This window comes from Saccopteryx leptura, chromosome 5 (assembly GCF_036850995.1).
Source record: "Saccopteryx leptura isolate mSacLep1 chromosome 5, mSacLep1_pri_phased_curated, whole genome shotgun sequence".
Lineage (NCBI taxonomy): Eukaryota > Metazoa > Chordata > Mammalia > Chiroptera > Emballonuridae > Saccopteryx > Saccopteryx leptura.
This window is the reverse complement of record NC_089507.1, coordinates 164,724,669-164,748,989: the sequence shown is the minus strand read 5'-3', so window position 1 is coordinate 164,748,989 and position 24,321 is coordinate 164,724,669. Positions and strand designations below refer to the sequence as shown.

Sequence of the window (24,321 nt, the reverse complement as noted above, 5' to 3'; positions counted from 1 at the left end):
AAGGTGGGACTGATGGGGATATTCTGAAATCACGTGTCTGAGCAGCCCCCACAGGGCACCTGTTCCCAGAGGTGAGCCCCACACCTGAGCCCCTAACCTCAGCTTTGAGCTCAGCCACAAGTTCAGGACAGGAGCCAACGACCTACAGCGCCTCAGGCCCCTTCCCCTGCCTGCCAGCCTGCCCACATCACCACCTAAAATGAGACTGATAGGCACTCATTTTGTCTTCCTGTCTTATCAGTCCCCCCGGAATGGGAGTAGGGCGACGCCTAACTCAGACCTGTAGCTCCAGGCGCTGGGCACTGTAGCGTGTGCTCAGTACCCATACTGTTGAGGAAAGGATGAACAAGTCCCACTTGGCGCCTTCTCCCATTGGCCGTCTTTACTGTGTATTCAGTCATCCTGTCCTTGAGCTGGAAGGGAACTTGCCACGTTGGGCCTCCTTCTCCCTGGTTCCAGCAGCCCTGCCAATCCGGAGCTGCCTTTACCGAGTCCTGGAAAGCCATCTCCTTGAACCCAGCACTCCCGGTGGCTCTGTGGTTTCACTTCCTGGTCCATCTCTGGGAAGAGGACCAGCAGCCCATAGGGCATGACAACACCTGCCTGCATTCAGAGAGGATTCTCGGAAGGCCACGTCAGGGGGTGGGGTGGGGGCTGGAAGAACATCTGGTGAGACTCGAGGAGCTGGATTCCAGGGGTCACCACTCTGCCACATGCACACCAGGCGTCTCCTGAGCCTTTTCTTTAAAATGGGACAAAGAAGACTTCGCGTTACAGTGGAAGGGAGAATGCCTAATCGTTCTGAGCTGGGCCTCTGCCGTGGGCTTGTGAAAGCAGGCTCCTTAACATCCCTAAGCCCCTTTATCCCATCTTCGGAGGAGTCTATGACCAAGATGAAATGGGCTGGTGCTCGAACATGCTGAGCACCTGAGCGTCCATCTTAGCCTGAGCCAGGGCTTGCACGCAGGTGGTGTATGCTGGGTGGGCTTCCTGGGGAGCAGCTGTGAGGAGGGCTGGGGGGAGTGCAGCTGAGACAGGGAGAGCCAGTGCCGGGGGGACGCTGAGTGGGTCATCCCTCGGCTCGGTCCTGCTGGAACCTGGCCCCCAAAGCAGGTAGAGCGGACCTCAGCATGGAGGATGGGAACATTTCTCCACCAGCGCCCATCCTTTTGCTCAAAGGTTATCCCGGGGGAGGGGGCCCTAATCCCTCGAGCTTCCCGCCTCTACATGCACAGGTGCAGGGCAGCTCCCCTGGGCATCCACCCAGTGCCGTGGGCAAAAAAGCAAAAAGTAGCCAGTGCAGCTGAATCGAGGCATCGGCAGGTGGCAGGTGGCACGTGCACGAAGCCAGCTGCTGCATCAGTGGATGGCGGGAGTAAAGGGGGGCAGAGAAGTATGAGGCAGGAAGAGGGTGTCCCTACGCTCTTAGTAGGCGTCCACTGCTGCTATTTGTGTGAATCAAATGGGCCAGTGCTTGTGAAAAGCACAAAGGATGACACAAAGAATCACCATTATTACCGAGTCTCCCTCTAACATTCTTTTCTCCAGGATCCCCTTCTTCACGCAAGACCGCTGAGGTGGCCCATTATGGAGGCGCCCTGCAGTGACTCACAGGGTGACTGACGAGTTCATCCTGGTTTGCCTGGAATTTTCCTGGTGTTAGCGCTGGAAGTCCTGTGTCCTCATTCCCTGAGTCCTAGGAGTTGGTCATCCTAGCTATAGATCAGGACATGACTTCAGGACAAAACCATCCCTGCCCAGAGGAAGAACAGCAGGGGCCACTCACCCAGCAGAGGCCAAAATGCTGCCCACATACCTTCCATTCAGCTGCCTCCAGGTCCAGGTGGGTCTGTGTTCACTTCAGACACACCTCCACATTCTCACGGAGCATCCAAGATTCCATTTCTTTTAATGAGCCTCATTGGCTCATTTTCATACATCGTAGGAAACTCAGAAAATACAGAAAAGAAATGCAAAGAAGAGCATTTTTATTCACTCCTAGCCCTATCACCCAGAGATAAAACACGGCACACATATTTCTTTCCAGATATGTCCTGTGCGTATAGCAATACCTTAACAAGGTGGTTTGTGTTGTACGCACAGTCTTATACTTTTTCTCTAGGAAAGAGTCTTAGCATCGTAGGGCAGGAGGGGCTCCCTCTGGCCTAATCCCTGAGGTCCACAGATGAAGAAATAATTTTCCTGGGGCCACGTAACTGATGAAGCCTCTTCACACCAGTGACTTCCTGGCCCTCGGAAAGGAGAGGGCTGCGTGTCTCTGGGAACACAGGCCAGCGGCCCCCAGGAGTGCCTCAGTATTCCTGCAGTGTGGCCAGTCCTGGCTCTCAGAAGTAACCACCCTAAACATCCCTTAATACAGAACGTGGCAAATGGCCCCGTTCATTGAGTGCGAAGTGAATTGGAAAGGGCTTTCTCTCTCTTATTTCTCACACCAGCCATTAATTTTCTCCCTATTCAATGCCTTAGGCCAGCACTAACAAAATTCAATTTGACAGCGATAAATGTGAAGTCCTTAGGACTAAACACTCCACTCATAGAAAACAGGTTGTGGGAGGTGAGGCAGCTCTTGTGAAAATGTCCCGGGAGTCTTGAGGCGACAGGAATTCCGGGTCCTGTGAACAGAAGCAAGGGGTCCAGAAGAGAAAAGGGGGCAGGGCCTCCGTGCTCTGGGCTGGAACCAGGCCCGCCTGGAACACTGGGTTTGCTCGTAGGTACTGTGTTTCTGGACACTGAGAGGAGGGAGCTAGGGCTAGAGTGGTGGCTGGGGTTTATCAACAAAGAGATGGCTGGAGGAGCTGAAGTGTTTGACATTTCATTTAGGAGGAAGAACCAAATTCTTGACTTGAGGGGCAGGGAGCAAACTCTTTTTTCTCTCCATGTGCCAAAGACATCTGGTGCCCGTCTCCTCCTGCACAGCCTCCACTTCTTTAGATGGGGTGGGTTAAGGTTGGCGGGGCTGAGGCCAGGCTTCCAGACTGCTAATAAAATCTAGCCAGGATAGGCGTGCAGTCCCAGCTGTTGGCAGCTTGTAGGCCACCTCTTGTCTTCCGCTTTGAGCCTCACCTGCAAATCCTAGACAGCCAGAAAAGTAGCCATACTGCAATCCCATTAGACACAATGCCTCTCTTCCATGATTTGAAGAGTCAGCACATGCTGGTGGAATCTTCTAGTCCCAGGGACCATACATCACACCTGTGGGTGAAATGTTATGGTGGCAGCTGACCTTCCAGGAACTTAAAGCTGTTTGAAAATGGGATGCTTTTGGAGGTGGTAAGGTCCCCGTCCCTGGCAGTCCCCAAGAAGGAGGGCCCCAGGAAGGACATTTGAGCCCCCGGTGGGGACTCACACCGGATGACTGGCAAAGTTGTTTTGGAAGCCGAACCCTGGGATAGCTGGAGTCTCCTCGCAGCGCACTGAACAAGAAGATGCTTTTACAGATGCCCAGTAAACATGGCTTCTTGGACATGGGCCGGGAGCTCCTGCGGCAGATAAAGGGGCAGGAAAGCATAACCTGGCTGTGAGCAGGGCACGGCCACCTTCCTGCAAGGCGGGGCTCAGACACTGAGTGAACGAGGCAGGTTGCATCTCCTCTCACACAGTTTCCCAAGGAGGCCATCCCAAATTATCACAAACCGGGTGGTTTAAAGCAACAGAACTTAATTGTCTCCCAGTACGAGAAGGCAGAAGTCCAAAATTAAGGTGTCAACAGGGCCAGGTTCGCTCTGAGACTCTGGGTAGAGGCTTCCTTTTCCTCCCCCTGGCTTTTGGTACTTGCTGGCACTCCTGTGCATCCCTCAGCTTGGAGAGACATAACTGAAGTCTCTGTCTCTGTCTTCACATGCCTTCTCCCCGGTGTGTCTGTGTCCACATTTCCTTCTCATAAGGACACCAGTCATCGGATTTAGAGCCCTCCCCAGTGTGACTGCATCTTAACTCGATTATATCATCAAGATCCTATTTCCAAGTAAGATCACATTCACAAGTGCCAGGGGTTAGGGCTTCAACACATCTTTGGGGTTGGGGAGGACACAATTCAACCCACAACAACGCCCATTCTTTCAGTCTATGCAGAGGAGTTCAGTGCAGGAGGTAGGAGAGAAAGAAGAAAGGAAAGCAAAGGAGTCAGTCAGCAGCAGAGTGCATGCATTCAGGTACCTTGGCGCATAATTCCATGTGGGAGGATCCATGGGTGTGTACACACAGCCCCAAGAATGGGAATGGTCATTGTTATAGTAGAGTTGAATTGATAAGCCATAAGTATGGATGGTCATGCAGCCACTAAAACAACGCTAAAAATGAGTTAATATGTTAAGACAGCGGTTTCTGTGTACAGGTTCTGTCAAATGTAAAGTAGCACCCTCAATGTAGACTGGAGGTTAGCAAAATATATTGGAGGAGCATTTGGAACAAACGTGTTTATACGCAAGCTAACGTTTCAAAACCTAGTCTTATTTTCCCGTTGAACATATATACATATATGGTTTCCTCATTTCTGTCAAAGCTTATTTTTCTTTGAGCATTATCTGTGTTGGAGCAAGATTTATTCCCCTGGCCCCTAGTCATTTCCTTTTAGGATTTACAACAGCTTTTGGATTAGTATCAACTTAATGTTCTTTATTTAAAATAAATAGGTTTTCTTCGAAGTCTGTAGGTACTGACCTGGAGAGATGTTTGGATATATTGTTAAATGAAAAAAGCAGGTTACAGAGTATAATTTTTTTTGTGTGTGTATTTTTCTGAAGCTGGAAACGGGGAGAGACAGTCAGACAGACTCCCGCATGCGCCCAACCGGGATCCACCCAGCATGCCCACCAGGGGCGACGCTCTGCCCACCAGGGGGCGATGCTCTGCCCATCCTGGGCATCGCTATGTTGCGACCAGAGCCACTCTAGCGCCTGAGGCAGAGGCCACAGAGCCATCCCCAGCGCCCGGGCCATCTTTGCTCCAATGGAGCCTTAGCTGCGGGAGGGGAAGAGAGAGACAGAAAGGAAGGAGAGGGGGAGGGGTGGAGAAGCAGATGGGCGCCTCTCCTATGTGCCCTGGCCGGGAATCGAACCCGGGACCTCTGCACGCCAGGCCGACGCTCTACCACTGAGCCAACTGGCCAGGGCCTACAGAGTATAATTTTTAAAATAAGTGTACAGCCATTCTCGAAACTGTTTTGTCAGTCCCTTATAAAACTAAACAAGCAACTCTCATGTGAGCCGGCATTTGCAGTCCTGGGCATTTATCCCAGAGAAATGAGGTTCCTCCCAAGACCTGCACATGAATGTTTGCAGTGGCATTATTAGGAGTGGCTGGGAACCACAGGTGTAATCGCTGGAAGCAGTGCAGCTGTCGTGGACGGTGGTCTCCTCACCCCATGGAACAGTATGCTGCAGTTAAAAGGAACAAACTATTGATACAGAAACACCTTGGATGAATCACAAGGGAAGTGTGCTAAGGAAAAAGAGCCAATCCCCAAAGGCTCCATGCTGTGTGATCCCATTTCTAGAACATTCTTGAAACGACAGAACTATTCCAAGGAAGACTACCTTAGTGGTTGCCCTGGGGACAGGAGGAGGTGTGTAAGTGTGAAAGGGCAACATGGGGACCCGGGTGTGCGTGGAAATGTCTTTATCCTGACTATAGCCATCAGTACTTGGTTGAGAGACTGTAGTTTTGCAAGAGGTTACCATTGAGGGAGACTGGGTACAGGATACAAAGGGGTCTGTATTGTTTCTTACAACTGTGGGTAGATCTACAATTATCTCCAAGTATCAAGTTTAATATTCTTTTTAAATAGGGGGTGACCTCACACACGTATGTGTGTAGGGTGCACACAAAGGAAGATGCATGCCGACTGTTGAGCACTGAAAACCGAGTCTGAAGAGAGAGAGTATTCGCTTTTTTCTTGTTCAACCTCTTACAGTTTGATTTGTGCCAACTGCATGTGTGACTTGGTGATTGATTGTGTTATAAAGTAGCCCCAAAGGGGGGGGTGACAAGTGGCAGAGAGCTCCTCCAAGCCCACCACGCCTAGAAAGTGCTTATCTGAATCTGGGATATGGGAGACAGGAAGGAGGGGAGGGCGTGGCTGGCCCACTCTGGCCTCCGTATGTCCCTACCCCTAGCCATCCTGACCCCCACCTGTCCTGGTGCTCTCTCCTCTGGATCACAGACATTTGTGGTTCTCTGCCAACTCAACCCCTCACAAAAGAGGAGGATGGGTGATTTCTGCGTCAGGTAGCGCTGAACCTGCCTGGAGCCAAGGCCACAGGCCGAGAGTCATCTAAGTGCCTTTCCTGTATTATCTCCTGTGAAATCCTTAGGAGACAGAGTCTGTGGTTATCTCCATTCTTCAGATGAGGAGACTGAGGTATAACTAAGTTGTTGGTGCAGAGAACACGGTCAAAGCGTGTAGTGCTCAAGACATCACCTTTGAGACCCTCATCTGTCCCTCACTGTCCCTAACCAAGGCCAGTCCGCCCACGAACGGCCCCAGAGGCCTGAGACCCGTGGGCCTTCGGGAAGCAGGAGTCCATACCCAGCACCCGAGCTCTCTGGAGGCAGCAGGCCACGGGGAAAGCACCAGGAAGCCGCTGGGAATCCTACTAATTGGTGAAGGATGGCAGAGCAGTGAGCCCCGAGGTCCTCACGGCCACTCGACTGGAAGTACCAGGAGACGGATGCTGGTCTGGTGCAGGCTCTGCCTACCACAGGGCGTGGGCTCAGGCTGGGTCGCCGCGGGCCAGCGGGGTGCTTGCAGCAGCTGCAGGTCAAGAATCGGGCCCAGCTGGGAACAGTCCCAGCCTGGCTGGGCCAGGCTTCAAGATGAGCACCTTGCAGGAGCAGGGAAGCTGACCCAGGTGTGAGGGGTTGGCTGGCAGGGCAGGGCCCGATGCCTGGTGCGCACCTCTCTCCACCCGTGTCCAGTTCTGTCCTGGGCGTTCCCAGACTGCAGGGAGCAGGGGCTGGGAGAGCCGGGTGGAAGAGTCTGGAAGAGAGGACTGGCTTGTCCTCCTGCAGATATTAAACTGCCCAGGGTGTCCTGCCCCCCACCCAGTGAAGGTACTTGTCACAGTGGGGAGGGGAAACCAGGCCAGAGATGCCTCGACCTTTCTGGAAGTTTCTCTTGCTCCACACAGTGGATGAGATTGGAATCTTGTGACCAGCTGTGTGCAGATTCGGGGAGTACCTTAGAAGGGACTCGGCATAACTGTGTGCCCCTTCCCCTGCACAGGTCTTCAAGCTCCAGCCTCCCTGAACTTCCCACCTCTCCCCAAATTCGACGAGCTCTGCCCCTCACCCTGTCCTGCACGGCTTCCTTCTCTGCCTACAGGCCCCCTTCACCCAGTTCCCAGCGGCCAACTCTTTGTCATTTTTTTTAAGACACGGCGCTGCAGTCCCCTTAGTCCCCTTAAGTTGGGGGACTGCGTGTCCTGCTTGCCCAGGACAGCTCTGCTTGAGGTCTCTTCTCCCCGGATAGTAACTGATGGCATGTCCTTTCATTCTCACGAGTGAAAAATCAGACAGGGATCATAAATGACATGGTCACCTCGGGCACTTTCCCGTTGTTGTGCCCATCCCCCCACCAGGCTGGGGCTGCCTGAGCCTGCCTTCTCTCTCCGTGCCAGGAGCCTGGTGCACACGCAGTCACTGGGTCCGGAATGAATGGGCGAGTGAACCCCTGGATCAGTACAGCGTCTTTTCCTCTTGTTCCCTCCAGGGATCTATAAAGGGCACTGCTTCCGGATCAATCACTTCCCAGAGGACAATGACTATGACCACGACAGCTCGGAGTATCTCCTTCGTGAGTGTCCAGAGTCCCTTGCTTCCTTTGTGTGCAGAGGGGAAACCAGTGGCAGGTGGCGGGCGGGGGACCGGAGGGCTCCGTGAGGGCGGAGCGGGTGCCTTTCTCTGGATGCTCTCGTCACTCCCTTTCTGATTCAGAGAGTGGCATTTTGTTCAACATTGCCATGACATGCTGAGTATCCCAGCAGAATGACTTGGCTGATAGGCCCATGCCCGGTGGGGGGGGGGCAGACGAGGCCTGGGGACAATGATGAGCGTGTGGGCAGCCCCCCTCCCCCGGGCTGCCGCGTGTGGCTGGCTTCAGAGGAGCTGGTTGCCGCAGCTGGGCCTGGGTCCAGGACGTTGAAGACATAGGGTTGCCCAGCCAAGCACCCCTGGAGGACCACAGCACCCCAAGCACACTGCCTTCTCCACTCCTCCCCACACACACCCAGCATTCTACTCTCAAAGAAAATCAAACTAAGTTACACCCTCAGACAGCCTGCTGGGGTGCCAGGCAGCCAGCTTGTGAGAGAAGGTGAGGAAGGTGGCAAGAGCAGCCTCTGGTATGTGGGCCTTAAGTGCTTCCATCTCCAACTCGTAGAGCCACCGTGTCTGCCCCGAGCTGCCCCTGGAGCCCCTGCCCTGCCCTGCTTGGGTCCTATGGCTGGGCTGGCCCCAGAAAGAAGCTAGTCACAGCACATCCTGAACCCCAAGGACTAACCAGCTCCACACCCTGAATCCAGATCTCACCCCTGGGCCTCCTCGGGAGGAAAGGGGGAGCCACAGCCCAGGAAGGAGCCCGGAAATGGGAAAAGCAGCACCACCCCAAGTCCCTGTCCCTTGCGCATCAGCCTGGACACCGCAGAGCTGCTCACAGCAGCTCCCCCAGGGGCTGGGGCTGGTTCATCCATGGAGAATCACACCAGATCCTCAGAGGGAACACAATTTACTCCGCACCTGCTTGGGGCTTGGTTTCCCCCGCCCCGACCCCCAAGGGGATTTTGGTTCTCTGAATCATCTGGTGAAACAGAACAGCATGTGGTTCCCGGGGCGCCCCTGTCAGTGTCAGGCCGCTCTGGCCAGGCCCGGGACCTGAAACCATTTGGCCAGATCTCCCTCCCATCCCTCCTCCCTCACCCTCTCCTCTTCCTCCCATATGTCCTCTCTCTCTGTTTCTGGGGGGGCCGACACTGAACCAAGCAAATGCTATTCCATAGGGCTGCCGCATACACTTGTTAGCTGCACAGTAGTTGCTTAGACTGCTATAAAAGTCACCCTTCAGAGTGTCCAGTGTGTGGCCTGGTGCCTTGTAGGGTGGCCCCTGGTGCTTAGCCCAGCGGACATGGCTCAGCTGAAAATCACCGATTCAGACGCTGCCCTTCCCTGCCCCACCCGGGGCAGTCCGGTGGTTCCTAAGGCTCTGCATGCAGTCGCCCCCCGTCCCACACTGAACCTGGACGGGGAGGCTTTGGAGAAACAAACCATGCCCTTCCCACTTTCCACTTGAACTTGCTGAGGTTATGGGTTACGAGCTGGTTCTTCCACTTTACCCCCATGCACCTGTCCCCCTCTGGGTCCCCAGAGCTATAGCATCTTTTTCTAGATTGGCCTCATGACACATCAGCCCAGAGGTCAGATTCTGTGGCCTTCTGAGGTCCCAGCAGGAAGCAGAGGGCATGCTCAGGCAGGATGAATGAAGGGTGTCCATGCAGGATTGTTGACAAAGATGTGGGTGAGGTTAAGGAAAACTTGCAAGGGCTGGTGAGCACACCAGGGAGCCCGTCCATGCCTGGGCCCGGACAGGTGAGGGAGGCAGGTATGGGAGCCCGGAGGAGGGGAGCCAGGAGGGTAGGGCAGGAGCCGTGTGGCCTTTGTGCAGGAGTGCGGCCACCTCATGTGCAGCCACAGGAGGGAAGCCGGGAAAGAGCTGTCTCGCCGGCACTCTCCTCCCAAAGCCAGAGTCAAGGTAGCCCGATGCCTCCTCCATGGCGTCAGCGCCAGGACCCAGAGCAGGATGAAGAGAGACGGCATGGAGGTCCAAGGGGCAGAAGTGAGTGTGCTGCACACTCACCACCCATCCTCTGGCTCCTGCTGTCCTTAGACCTCACCAACAGTGCCCTGCGAGGGTCCAGCAGCGATTTTCCCAAATAAAAGGGTGGTGACAGCGCAACAGCAATGAAAGCCTTTGGGAAGGGAATGTTCTCCTCAAGTATAGTGTGTAGGGAGACCAGCCGGGGTTATTAACAAGCCCAGAAACTCTCCAGGAAGAGAATGGGTGACTGTTTGGGGGCCTGTGATCTCTGGCTTCGGGTCGACTTGGGGTAGAAGGCAGAGTCGATTCTCCAACAAGGAGGCTGTTTCCACTCAGGCTGCAGAGACGGGGAGAAGAGACCCTGACACTGAGCAGCAGAGTGCAGGTCCCTCTGAGCTGAGAGCCAGAGGGAGAAGGCAAGGTTCCGGGACAGGCCAGGGTCACGGTCACTGCAGGCATCCAGCCTGCATTTCCTAGGACACCCTGGTCCCCAGTGTTCAGTCCTCTGGTCTTTGTCCAGACTGTTTGATCCTAAAAGTATGTAAAAGCCCAAGAGAGGGAGAGCTGTGGGGGCCGATGTGTGTGGGAGACATGAGTTCATGGAAATTCATTTATTCACATATTTAACAGAAAGTTACTGTGAGCCTACTATGTGCCAGGCTACTTAGTCCTGTGGGATGAGCAGTGAACAAAACTCCACCTTCCTGATGCTGAAATGCTAGCAGAAACCTGTTAGAGAAAGTCACGGAAGCCCCCACAGTGGACTGCCCACGGGAGAAGCTGTTGGGACCGGGTACAGCATCAGCAGGTCCAAGGGTATGCCCCTCACACCCTGTCTTTGACAGCTCAAGATCAAAGTCCACCCCCAGCTGCACATGCTGAAGCCTACCAGAGAAATGGAGCTTGCATTGACTTAGGTCGCTGTCGCAGGGCTTCCTGATGGCCTCTGGGCTCTGGTGATGCGCCAGGGGCTCCTGAGCCTCTTGCCCAGAGCCTGGCACCCCTTTTCTAGTTCCACATTTCCAGTTAGGTAGATGACTTCTGAGTTAAGCCTTGAGTGCTGGTGTCAGGACTGCTGGGTGTACCTTAGGATGAATTAGGAGGAAGTACACCAGGGCTTGATCTAACCACGGGCCATGGGCTGGACATCAGCCCCACTCGTCCCTCAGCTCTGCAAACCCAGCCTGCACCACCATCCACAGCGGCCCCGCCTGGCATCTGCATATCCAGGGCTCCGGAGGGAGGTCATGTGGCAAAGGACAGGTGCTCGCATGACTTACCTGGGTGGGATGCATGGCTCTGAGGCAGATCTGACTTCAGTGACCTTAGAGGCCCAGGGCTTCACCCTCCAAGCAGGATGCGGGCACCCAGGGATCCCTGACCTGGGCTTTTCTGCCCGGCACAGCTCAGAGGCACATTTCAGAACCCACCGGAAACCTCCTCCCAGAGCCTGCGGCTGCAAGAAAGCAGAAGGAGGAAGAAGAGGTGGCGGAGAGAAGGGCTTCATTTAGTTCCCAAACAAACCCCTCTCTGTGGAGCAGGGGACACACTGATGGGCTTACAGAAGAAGAGACAAACGCTGTCTTCAGAGGCTGAAACCTCACGAACTGGCTCAGCTGGCTCAGGAGGTTGGCGCCTGCCAGTGCTCCCTGACTCACTGTCCCCTGCCGGGGCCACTAAGAGTCCAGTAGCGAGATTTCTGCTGGGCTGGAAGACATGCAGGCATGTCGAGAAGGCTGAGCCCGGGGTTCCTTCATGTCCCCCATCCCTTCCTCCTGCCCTTCCTCCCAGCTAGATGCTAAGTCAGGGGGGATCCACAGCCCTGAGCCCCTACTAAGTGTTTTATAAACCCCATTCCCTCAAATTCCCATGACAACCTTCACAGGAGGGGCATCCTTCTTCTGCCTCCGTCTTCCCACAGCTTCTCCCCTGTGTGTCTCTTCTGCTTATGCCTTCTCCTCTTCCTGTAAGGGCATGTGTCATGGGATTTAGGGCCCACCTAATCTAGGACAGTGTCATCTCAATATCCTTAATACAACCCTATCTGCAAAGGCCTTTTTACCAGATAAGCTCCCATTCACAGGTAGTAGTGGTTAGGACTCTGGACCTGTCTTTTGGGGGCCACGATTCAAGCCCTTACAGGTAGGAATTACTGCTCTCCCAGGTTATGAAAGAGGGGACAGTGGCAGAGTCAGGGGTTGCAAATCTATCTGTTAGACACCACGGTCCGCATGTGCCCCTCTGTCCATCTGCCTCCTTCCCTGTGACTTCAGGATGTCCTGAGCTGTCAGTGGGGGCGATGACAGTGATGATGATGACAATAGAGATAAAAGCTGTCACTTAGGAAGGTCATGCTCTGTGCTCTGGCCAGACCCTGTGCAAAGCCCTTTATTCATATAAAACCAACCATAAGATGTGGGTACTGTTATGAACTGTGTCCCACAAATGGGGAAACTCAGTTTTAGAGAGGCAAAGTGACTTGAACAAGGCCACACAGTCACCAGCCAGCATGTCACAGAGCAGGACTGCACCCCAATCTACCTAGTCCCAAAGCCACCCATTAGAGATGCTTTATAAGGACGTGGCTTCCCAGCCTTCTGGGGACTTCATGGAGATCGTGCCCATGAGGTGTCATCCAAATATCGGAGGCAGAACAGTGTTTTATGGCTGTCGGTGTGGCCTCCCTGGTGCCACTGAGGGGCTCTCCTCCCTTCTGGCTGTCAGAGTGTGACTCACACCACCTCCCCCACACGGCTTCACCCCACCACTCTGGTGTGAGACAGAAGACACAGGCTCACCCCAAGGAGAGCCTGAGAGAGGTGGGCGGATGTGGCGTCAGCCCACCAGGTATAACCAGCAAGGCAGGCAGGCTGTCACTCACATCTAGCCCAGCTGCCCCCTCCGTGCCCCAGCTCCCAAAGCACAGTGGCCTCCAGGGCCTGATGGGAATATTCAGAGTCAGGGGCCACGCCTTGGTCTCCAGGGCCCCTGTCTGGCGCCCTGGCCGTGCCTAAGAGCTGGTGGCCGGCCTCCCCACCCTCCCTGCTCTGTCTCCCGCCTGGCCAGGTATCGTGCGTGCCTCCAGCGTCTTCCCCATCCTCAGCACCATCCTGCTCCTGCTCGGCGGGCTCTGCATCGGCGCCGGGAGGTTCTACAGTCGCAAGAACAACATCGTCCTCAGCGCCGGCATCCTCTTTGTGGCTGCAGGTGAGCTGCCCACTCTGGTCCCCGCTCCAAGGAGCAAACATCCTGGTGGGGGAGGGGTGGACCATTCAGTCTCTGCCTGGGATTAACTCCAAAAGTCCAGGTGTGTGGCGGCTTGGGTAGGGAGCGGGGCGCAAATGGCTTAATGGGTATGGGTCACCTTTTGGGGTGACAGAATGTTCTGGAGCTAGGTAGAGGTGGTAGTGACACAACATTGTGAATGGACTAAATGCCATTGGATTGTATAATTAAAGGGTTAATTTTATGTCACATGAATTTAACTTCAATAAAAATAATAAGTCCAGGTGTGCAGAGTGCCACAAAGGGCACTACTGTTCCCTCACAAGCCTGTACCAGGGGTGCCTGGCTAAGCTGGGGGGTCAGAGAGGTAGCCAGAGGGACTCACGGACTCCAAGACCTGAAGGAGTTGGCTGGTACAGGTGAGGGGGCCTGGGGCTGGCCAGGTGCAGAAGCAGCGGAGAAGCCCAGGATGCCTGGGGCAGGTGAGCAAGGCGCTCAGAGAGCAGGGCAGACCCCCCTGCCCATCCTGACTGTCCCACTTTCCTGGCTAAGAGACAGCAGCTGGAACGCCCACTAGTGGGCGGGAGGGACCAGGTTGACCAGCACTGCAAAAGTGGGCGGTTTCTATAAAAAGGTTCGCCATCACGGCCCTAGGCCATCCTCATCCCCAACTCATCTTCTCCTCACGGTTTCTCTTGGAGAGGGAAGACAGTGTTTGTATACATCCTGGAACTGAGAGAAAGCAGGTAAGCAACCAACTCAAAATGTCATGGTAGAAGCAGGGCTCCTGCTCCAGGTCCTGTGAGCCTTCTTCTACAATACACAACTCCAGCTTTTGTTTCCTTCCAGGGCAATAAATATACGTGTGAGGGAGATGTCTATGTATCAGTAGCATGGGGTGTGTGTGTGTGTGTGTGTGTGTGAGAGAGAGAGAGAGAGAGAGAGAGAGAGAGAGAGAGAGAGAGAGAGAGACTGGATATAAGAACAATATAAGAAAGGCTGTAATAACCTTTCAGGAGGACCTGGGTAGCTAAGCACCTGTGTTCTGTTGTATACCTCATCTGAACTTTGTACTTTGTTACTCATTTAAAAAAAAATAGTTAAAAGACAACTTAGCAACCATAATAAAGCAATGCCTATCAAAGTAGGGAGTGCCCACCACCTGCTCCTCTGCCCATCTGTCCCTGTGGGACTAACCTCTGCCTCTTCCCACATGTCCCCTCTCCCCCTTCCTTTTCAGGCCTCAGTAACATCATTGGCATCATCGTCTACATTTCCAGCAACACAGGCGACCCCAGCGACAAGCGTGACGAAGACAAAAAAAACCATTACAACTACGGCTGGTCTTTTTACTTTGGAGCCCTGTCATTCATTGTGGCTGAGACTGTGGGCGTCCTGGCCGTGAACATTTACATTGAGAAAAATAAAGAGCTGAGATTTAAGACCAAACGGGAGTTCCTGAAGGCTCCCTCCTCGTCCCCCTATGCCAGGATGCCCAGCTACAGGTACCGGCGACGGCGTTCTCGGTCCAGCTCCAGGTCCACCGAGGCCTCGCCCTCCAGGGATGCATCCCCGGTAGGCTTGAAGATTGCCGGAGCCATCCCCATGGGCGAGCTGTCCATGTACACACTGTCCCGGGAGCCGCTCAAGGTGACCACCGCGGCCAGCTACAGCCCGGGCCAGGAGGCCAGCTTCCTGCAGGTGCACGACTTCTTCCAGCAGGACCTGAAGGAAGGCTTGCACATCAGCATGCTGAACCGGCGGACAACCCCCGTGTGAGCACCCCCTTCTAGCACCAGCCTCTCCCCAGAACGGCTGTTTGGATCCCACATGAGGGCATTGAACCCTTAAGATGGACCCGCCATGGACTGAAGCCAAATCCAACCTTCCCTGGTGTCCAGATGTGTCGCGGGCTGGCTTGGAGCAAAGTGCCAGGAGACTGGAATCAGAGGCAGAAGGCTGACTTGACCTCCAAAAAGGGTTTTTGAATGCCCTGGGTTCCGAAATCTCCCAGGAGGCCCAAACACTCTCCTGAGGCTGCCCAGCCTTCACCAACCCGAGAAAGCAAAATCGAGCCATTTTCTCCTCTCAGAAACAAATACTTCTGGAAGAATGGACCTTCAGGCTCTGGGTGTGGGGCCATGGAGAGGCCACCAGCCAGGCACACGGGGGCCTTAGGACACCGGTCAGCTGCGTTTTAGCCCGAAGTTCCCGGGCCGAGAGCTGGAAACATGGAAGCCAATGCTTGCCCCTTCCTTCCTGTCTATCCGTCTGTCTGTCTGTCTTTCTGTCTGACAGTGGCCTGTTGTTGAAATAACCATGATCCTGAGGAGAAAGCCCTGTGACCGACTGGTGCTTTGGCCTTTGTGCTGTCCTGGGGCCAACTCCCTCCACCCGAGGAGACCGGGGCCTGTGGCAGAAGCCAAAGCCGGAGGCCTTTGCTTACCTGGGTGTGAGGTAAAGGCCAGAGTCCGTTGCTGGCTTTCCCGTGTGCTTCTAGAAGTTTCTGCCCCACTCAGAAAGGGCTGGACACACTGACCGTACTTGAGAATCTGGAAGGTTCCACAGGTTAGAGGAAAGGTGGCCCTGTGACCTCTTGCTGTGTCCCCACCCCACCCCCCAGGAGCTGCTCTGTCCCTCCCCAGGGGAGAGTTCCCCGCAGATATGCCACCCACTCTGGTTTTTGGGAACAGAAACCTGAACTTCTAGGCCAGAAAAGGAGATTTAAGGGTGAACAGTGACAAAAAAAAAAAAAATCGAAGAACAAATGTCCATTTCCTAGGTGTTTATCAATCATGATTTATTGCAAATAAATGCCAGGAGAGCAAGTGACATGCATTTCCTCATCTTAAAAAAAAATAGCAGAACGCCTTCCCCAACTCCTGTTATAATCCACCCACCACCTGAAAGGGCTCAGCAGGAACCGGTGACGGCCAGGCTGTGGTCTCCTCACAAGAGGGCATCTCACCCGGGGACCAAGGAGGCGGGCTCCCTGTTTAAGGTTTTCCCAGCCATCATCCCCCTCCCCTTCCACTCCCAAAGCCAGCAGAGAACATGGAAGCATGTCCGGGTTCTGAAGAAAAGCTTTGTGGAACATGGAGCTTACCTGTTTTTATATAAAACACACGCTTTCTAAAGACATATCCTTTCTTACTTTTGGAGACTTGGGACTCACTCCGACCTGGAGCCGTCACCTGTGCGCTCGGTAGCTGCTGTACTTAGAAGTGACCAGCAGATTCTTACCTCAGCCACCTGCTCGCAGACCCCCTGGGTGGACTCGGCCAAGGTCACTGCCATCTCCTTTTGTCCCCAGAGAGGAAGTCTCCACGTGTCCGCCTCCCACCTCCGATGGACCAGGAGCAGAAGCGCAGTGGCTGGCTTGGAACCCTCCCTTCCCACTGAGGTTGGCTTTTATTTTTTTTTTTTTTTAAAGAGTAAGCAAAGAGGTTGGCTTTGTGTGTGGCTTGTCCGATCATGGGCAGCAGTGAAGGCTGGAGTGACAGGGCTCGTGGCTGCCCCTGCTGTGGGCCAACCCCAGCTACCCCACGCCTAGCCCTGGCCATCCTCACACGCTCCATGCCATGACACCATCTTCCCAGGCCAGAAGGAAGGGGGTGAAATCTGGGTATGCGTCACCCAGCGAGGCCCCAAGGTTCTTCTGCTGCTTCCACAAAAAAGGCAGCTTGGCTGTTTTTTCCACATCAGTGGCCCCCACCCCTCCACGCTCCCCTGGAAGTTTCTGTCATTTCATGGAGAAAGTTGTGTTCCAACGAATCCTACCTCTTGCCCCATCCCAGGCAGAGAACACAGAGCCCACTCTAGGGACCGAGAGAGTAGAAAGAAGCAACAAAGAGCAGGGAGCAGAACAGCTCCGAGCCCCGGTCTTCACAGCCTTTCTCCACCCCCACCCAGGCTCCGGGAAGGACCGTCGCTGGGGTTCACGACCTCCTCCTCGTGGACCTGGCCGAGGCTGGCTGGGGAGGGGAGCGGATGGAGCTGGCCTCTGCCCTGTCCGTCTGCGACCTTGTGCCCGAGGTCTGTGCCACCTCCACGCCGCCCCCTCCAGCCAGCCCGTGTTTCACCAGTTAAGCACCTGTGAATCCTGTACCTACTACTGGTTTTGGGTTGTTAGTTCTGTCTTTTTTTAATTAAATAAAAAGATTTTTAAAATGTTCTCTTCCAGATGTGGGGGGAGAGGTAGAGCTTCCCTTAAGCCTCTGTGGGTACTTAGGGTCACGGTGTCCCTGAGTCTGGGGGGTGCTGTGCTCTCCCGAAAAGAGGGAGGGAGGATGGATTCTGTGTCTTTTCTGGCTTTCATCCGGGTCACTGACCGCCTCCCAGAACCACCAGCTGGTTTTAGACTTCTGGTTGGTGCCGGCCTGGCACCTTTGCACAGATGGGCCAGAATATGTAGTCTGGGCAGTGACAAGGCAGGCCGCAGAGCCTGAGAGGGAGGCCCCAAGCTGCCGTGGGGGGTTCCTAAGACCACTCACCAGCCTCCTGTCCCATCCAAGTTCTGAGATCATTAAGAAATAGAAGAGCCTGAATTCCAAATTGAGCTTTATTACTGCTAAAGCTGGATGGGAGACTGTGGCCCTGACCAGAGGCCGAGTGGGACAGAGTACCCAGTCCCAGGCCACCAGGAGGAGTGAGGTAAGGGACAGCGAGAGGGACCAGAGACACCCCTCTGATCAGTCCCCATCAGTCACAATGTTCCCACCAGAGTCAGCCTTGTAGGTGGGCACTGGCTGGGTATCAATCCTATTCTTTTGGAGGCATGAGAAGGATGATCAGTGTCCCTATTGCTACCCAAGCTACAGCCTAGGGCACCTTCCCATCCAATTATACCTCATTTCTCTTAGGACTCACACCCTGAGTCTTCTTCCTAAGAGCCGTCCTGGATCGGAGAGGCACCACACTCTTGAGCTTCACAGAAGGCTTTCCAACCGTGGATCCAGAAAAGGGAGGCAGAGGGCCCTGTGTCCCCATGTCCCTGGCCTACTGGCTGCAAGAACCACTCCCAAATTCTCTGAACTTTTAGCTCTGGCTTTTCAACCCTCTCACTTTCTGCCTGAGATTGGCACCTGGGGGAACTGACATCTCAGACGTGCTGAGCCACCAGGTCCCAGGGCCAGGGAATCTTAGGCCCTACCCAACTGACCCTCTGCCAAGCTCTGGACTGATGGTCCACCAGCCTAGAGCCAGTGCCACCCAGCATTGGCACCCTGTGCCAGAACTTTTGTGCCCGTTTATCCTTAGCCCAGAAGAAACTGGCTTAGCACACACCTTGCAGCCGTCCTGGACTCCCACGGCAGTCTGCAGGTGTTGGTAACATACGGTCACCAATGTGGGACTCATGTGGTCACACGTTTCATTTACCTGGAAACTCTGTCTCCATCATTTGCAGAATTAGACCCATAGAACTGACACGGAAGTGGGTGTTCTGGCTCCCCAACCAAGATGCCGCTCAGGGTCCCCTACCAGCCCAGCACCCCCATTCTGCCTTTGCTTGTATTACATAGAATAAGCTAACGACATAACCAACAACCTTAACACAATAGAAGTCTATGTCTCACTCATAAAGTTCAATTGACTGGGCGGGTAGGGGTGCTCTGCTCTGCACAGTCATTCAGAGATTCAGAGGCCCACACTCTGGAGGCTCTGCCATCGTCCACATGGGCTTCTAAAGCTGTCCCTGGCACTGACACCCAGTAGGCAGGTGGAGAAGAGAGAGGGTAGATGGTCTTGTGAGTAGAGAGTCTTGTAGGAGGTTTTAATGGAGCAGGACATTGTGACTCTCTCTTCTGCCCATGTACCATTGGCCAGAACTCAGTAACATTATTGGCCATTTGCCGATAAGAGCCAGGGAAGCTGGGAAATGCAGTTTAGCCCAGAAGGCAAGGAAAACAGTTTGGGGAACAGCTGGCCAGTCTGTATCTTTCCAGATCTCCCTCTGCTGCCCCTCCCCCAAATCATTTGGGAGTGCCCCCTTGTAACTGACACCTCTGTCTGGGACTGCATCTACCCCTGTGCAGCGCGAGCCCCGCCCCAGCTCCAATGTGATGTCTGGCCTTGTCCCCGCCCCATAGGGACCATCTGTAAAAGGGGTCCATGCTGCTTTCTTCCTAAGTTGGGGGAGCAGGCTTGAGCTAGTGTTGTGACCCAAACAAGAACCACAGAATCACTGGACAACACGACCAGCAAGAATGGCAGGTGCCTTAGGAATCATCTCATTCATTGTTCTCATCACAGAAGAGCAAGCATCCCAAGGAGAAAGTGGCCATGTGGGAGGTGAGGGGAGATGGGAGAAAGAATAAAAGGGGGAAGGAAATATGTTGGGGGGATTTTTATAATAGCCATGAAAGGGAGATACCACTATCCCAGTGGGTCTCAATTGGGGGCCATTCTGCTCCCCAGGGGCCATTTGCCAATATCTGGAGACATTTTTGGTTACCACAACCTGAAAGGCAGCTGCTCCTGGCATCTACTAGGTGGAGGACAAGAATGCTGCTAAACATCCTGCAACGGGGGGACAGTCCCATCCCCACCCCCAAGAGTGATCTGGTCTAAAATGTCAGGCTGAGAAACCATGCGCTAGACTGACTTTATACCGAGGGAAACTGAGGCGCCAAAGGTGAGGTCACATGGGCAAGACCACACGGAGGCTTTTTGGTATTTGCATCTTAGGCTGTGGACATACCAAGAAACCCCTATTTATTTATTCCTAGGGTTTCCTTTCCCTGCAACAACTTCCAAGTCCTGCCTCTTTTGAGCCAACAGTTTTGGAAACAGAAGTTGGGGGTTGAAGAAGGAAATAGAAAAATGGCCACCTGTACTGGGTTGGGGTCAGCATTGCCTTTGTCTCTGGGTTTGGGAGCATAATGTGGATGGAATTCCAAACGGGCAGCAGGAGAACAAGTCCAGAAGCCCGGCCCGGCTTGACACCGGGACTCACCGCTCTGTGGCCTCCTCCCCCGCGCACATCCCAGTGGCTGCAGTGAGTGGGCAGGAAAGACTGGGTTCGAATCCTCCAGTCACCTGCAGGCAGCACTGGGCAAGGTGCCCAACCTCTCTGGGAGCCCTCAGTCAAATGAGGAAGGTAACACTTACCTCCCAGGGTTGTAGGGAGATGAATTTAACTTCAACTTCAACAAGGAAACATTCAGAAATATCCCAGACAGGAGAATGGCATCGGAGCGAGCTTTCAGGGGTGTTTGTTGACTCACAGCTCTCAAGGAGTTTGCCAAAATGGGTTGTTCCTGAACAGCCCCTGCAGGGGTGCTCTGAGAGCCTGGCCCCCAGGGTGCCGTGCCCCAGCACTTTGGTCTGGAGAAACCTGTCACCCCGCTGATCCAGGTACTGCACAGTGCCCCCCTTCTCTAGAGAGGTCCTCCCGGTGTTTCCCTGGCTGAGCCCACTCATCTCTGCCCTCAGGGCCCCTAGATGGAGTGCTGGTCAAGAAGGCCGCATGGCTGCTGCTTTTCTTCGCAGGCCCTGCAACCCCAGCATCCCATGGGGGTGTTCCCCATTCCACACAGGTGGCACAGGCTGCAGAAAGCCAGCCCTGACCACTCTCAGGTACCCTGGGGGCAGGGCTGCAGAGGGCAGTTGTCTGTTCTGGGTCCCTAGTGTGGAGCTGGCAGAGGAGAGACCTGGGGGAGGGGAGATGGGAGGCTGACAGGAGTCTCCCCACAGGGAGCTCAGAACTGGTCCTGTGACTTCAGCTTCTTACACTCAGTCCTAATATACCACCCCTGGCTGGCCAGCCCTGGAGATGAGGGGCAGGAGAGGGCCCGGGGGAAGGAAGAGCTGCTCAGGGACCCGAGAATCCGAGGAGATGGAGCAGATGCACCTAAAACAGAAATTTTTAAACTTGCAGCTTCCAAGAAAACTGCTGGTGCAACCTCAGGGACAGAAGTCCGTGATCAGAGAAGGTAATGAACTCATGTCCTTGGACTTAACATTGCAGAGAGGGGAATGGTGGGGGCGCTGATACCTCCAAAGCACTATTCCTCCACCCTCCCGGGGAAAGCCTTCTCCAAGGGCCTGGGTAGACCGTCCAGAACTCTCTCCATCACTGTCGTCTCCCCAGCTCTTTCCTGGCCACTCCTTCATGTTCATCAGAGACTTCACGTCTGGCTCAAAACCTGCCTTTGTGCTCCAAGTCCTGCCACCGTCACTGAACCATACTAACATCTGTGGGGCCAACTGCTCCAACTCCCAGGCCTCACGCCTCTCCTGCCTTCTCACCTCCACGGGCCATCTGACCTTCTTACCTCCCTTGACTATCTGAGCTCCCCTTCACTGGACATCTGGTCTTCTCAACTTCATTGACCTTCATCTCCAACTTAGATCTTGTCATCACCACCTGACTGTCCCTGCCCCCCATAATCTTCAGAGCTATCGAGCTCCTCTCTGACCACAGCTTCCAATGTTCCCAATTCCTCCACCCCCTTACCACCACTACACCTGTTCTCCAGCCTCATCAAGCCCTTCAGGGCCTTGACCTCTCCATTTTCTCCCAATAGATTTCCCTTCCTAGTTGCAGGGCCATCCTAACCAGCCCAGACGTGGCAAGTCATCAGTTAAACTCACCTTTGCCGATGCCCTCAATCTCATGGCCCCTTCTCCTTCTAGCCTTTCCCTCCTGTAAGAGCCCCAGCCCTCTTTCAACATCACCTGAGCTACAGGTGATGCTGGAGAAAATCAAGCAAGTTATAAATCAATGCCTGGGGAAGGCAGAATAATGGCCCCAAAATGTCCAGGTCCTAATCCCTAGAACCTATGAATGTGTCACCGTACATGGCAAAAGGGGCCCTGGGGATATGATTAAATTCAGGGTGTTAAGATGGGGAGATTTTCCTGGATTATCAATGTAACCAAAAGGGTTGACATAACAAGAAAGGGAGGCAGGAGTCCAGATGAAGATGCGATGCTGAGAGCAGAGGTCAGAGTGATGTGCTCACCGGCTTTAAAGATGGAAGATTTTCGGGTCCCCTGCGCAGAGGCACAGGGTGGAGCTGGAGGAGAGACCAATGCAACCGAGGGTAACAGCTGAACAGTGCAGGAGGCAGGCAAAGTGGCGTAAAGAGGTTGGACCAATGGGTAACACCTGGTTTCTTTATAATATCTTAAGATCAAACACCCAAGGACATTTCTTAGACTAATTAAGCCTGATTTCAAAACTACTATAGATCAGCACAATGCCAAAAAATGTTTATTTGGTCCCGATCCCGGTGTGCTCTGGTCCCAATTCTGAATGAGGCCCATCCTGGGAGATGTTTTCCCTCCCCTCATTATGTCTGGTCCTTCTTGGGAAAAGAGCAGCATTTGAGACACATGAAAATGGGTTCATTTGAATGAGAAAAATACAGACACCTCCTGATGAGCTGAGTGTGGCATATCTACTGAAGACTGTAGAAAATGTCCTATACCAGGAGGCTGCTTCTTTTTGAACTTGATCACAGAGGTGGCAATGGTGCCCTCCTGGGGTGTCCCTCAGCACCTGGAGGCAAATAAGCTATTAGTCCAAGCTGTCCCAGGGCTGCTCTAGCTGCTGTGTCTTCTGTCCCTGTGCCCTGAGCCACAGAGAACTATCCTTTAGATCACCGAGTGGAGTGAATTATGTGAGCTCCTTCTTCTTTCAGTCTACCTGTCCATCTATCCATCCATTCATCAGTCATTCAACAAACATTTATGAAGATCCTACCCTGTGCTCAAATCCAGGGGTTTCTTTGAGGGGATTCAGAATGAGTATATAATGTAGTCTAACCATGTCTACCCTCCGGAAGCTTATGGCCCATTACAGAAAGCTGATCCATCTAGTCTATAAATAATAATAACAACAACAACAATAGCCATCCTGGATCGGTTGCTTCCTACGTTAGTCAGCTGGGCTACCACAACAAACTACCAGTGTCTGGGTGACCTTAACACCCGAAATGTATTTCCTCACAGCTCTGGAGGCTGGAAGTCCAGATTAGGGTGCCAGCACAGTTGGGTTCTGGTAAGAGTCCTCTTTCTGGCTCTCACCTTCTGTGGAGTCCTCAAATGGCAGAGAAAAAGAGACAGCAAGCTCTCTGGTGTTTCTTCTTTTAAGGATACGAATCCCAGCACAAGGGCCTCACCCTCATGACCTCATCTAAACTTAATTACCCATCAAAGGCCCCATCTCCAAATACCATTACATTGGGGTTTGGTCTTCAACATAGGAATTTGGGAGGAGGGGCATAATTTGGCCCATGGCACCTACCGTGGGCTAAACTGCTAAACGCATTCTCCCTCATTCTACAGCAGCTCCCAGTCAGCGCCACCGCCCCCGCTTTATAGAGCAGGAAAGGCAGCCCAGAGAGACTAATGCCCACTGGGAGCCAAACAGCTGGAGCTCAGCAGGGCAGGGGTCTGGCCTGGCTGCTGGCTGTCCCTGGCAGGCTGGCTCCCACTCCCTACGAAGCTGTCTTTCCTAAGGCCCGGGGAAGGGTAGCCCTGTGGGAGGGTGCTGGCAGCGCCCAGCCCCAGCTCCCAGGAAACACCAGCATCCACAGGGCCCCCTTCCTGGCCGAGCACCGGGGGGCCAAGCAGGCTGTTTGACAGTGGCCTCCCTGAGCAAAAAAAGTTCTATTTCAAGGGGCTTTTAGTAAACAGGGAAGAGAGAGAAGACTTGCCAGCAGTCCCCGGTGCTGCCAGTCTCGTGGTAGGTTTACACACAGACGACTTCAAAGGGCAGAGGCCATCAATCTTTAATGCTCTTGCTGGCTGGACTGGAGGACTCAGGACCCCTGCATGCGGCACAAACCCGCCCCCACTGAGGGAGGCGCAGCCTGGCTCTCTGAGGGGCCTGCCGCATGGCTGCAGCCCACGCTAGGTGCCCCCTTAGGGCACTTTCTGACACCTGCAGAGGCCCCCTGTGCTGGGGAGCTTACAATGCCCACCTCCACCACATCAGCAAATTCAACATACATTTTCATTTCTTCAAATGACACCATAACTAAAGTTAAAATAGCCTCTTTCTGGATAGTCTCTTAAAGTACCGGACCTTCTTCTCACTCCCAACTGCGGCTGGCTGGCGTGCCTGGCACACAGTGGGTCTGCCTCAGGCTACACAGCGTCCCCTGAGACGCCAAGTTTCTTGGCTCCTGAATCTGGGCCCACAGGGCGGTGCGGAGGGGCTGGGGCTGGCAGGAGTCCTCAGCTTCTAGGAGTTCTCCATGGAGAAGAGCGACCACCTGACACAAGATAGTCACTCTCTGAGCTACAGTTGTGGCAGG

At 54.0% G+C, this 24,321-nt stretch overlaps 1 protein-coding gene across 1 annotated transcript in view; it reads left to right on the top strand.

The window, feature by feature from the left end:
* The window catches only part of CACNG4 (calcium voltage-gated channel auxiliary subunit gamma 4), a 56,959-nt gene extending 41,137 nt beyond the window's left edge, over positions 1-15,822 (top strand). The window contains exons 2-4 of the mRNA XM_066386514.1: positions 7,730-7,813; positions 12,896-13,036; positions 14,295-15,822. Of these exons, the coding sequence (XP_066242611.1) occupies positions 7,730-7,813; positions 12,896-13,036; positions 14,295-14,833 (764 nt within the window). The 3' untranslated portion in view covers positions 14,834-15,822. The remainder of the gene's footprint in view (positions 1-7,729; positions 7,814-12,895; positions 13,037-14,294) is intronic.
* The last annotated feature ends 8,499 nt before the right edge of the window (positions 15,823-24,321 follow it).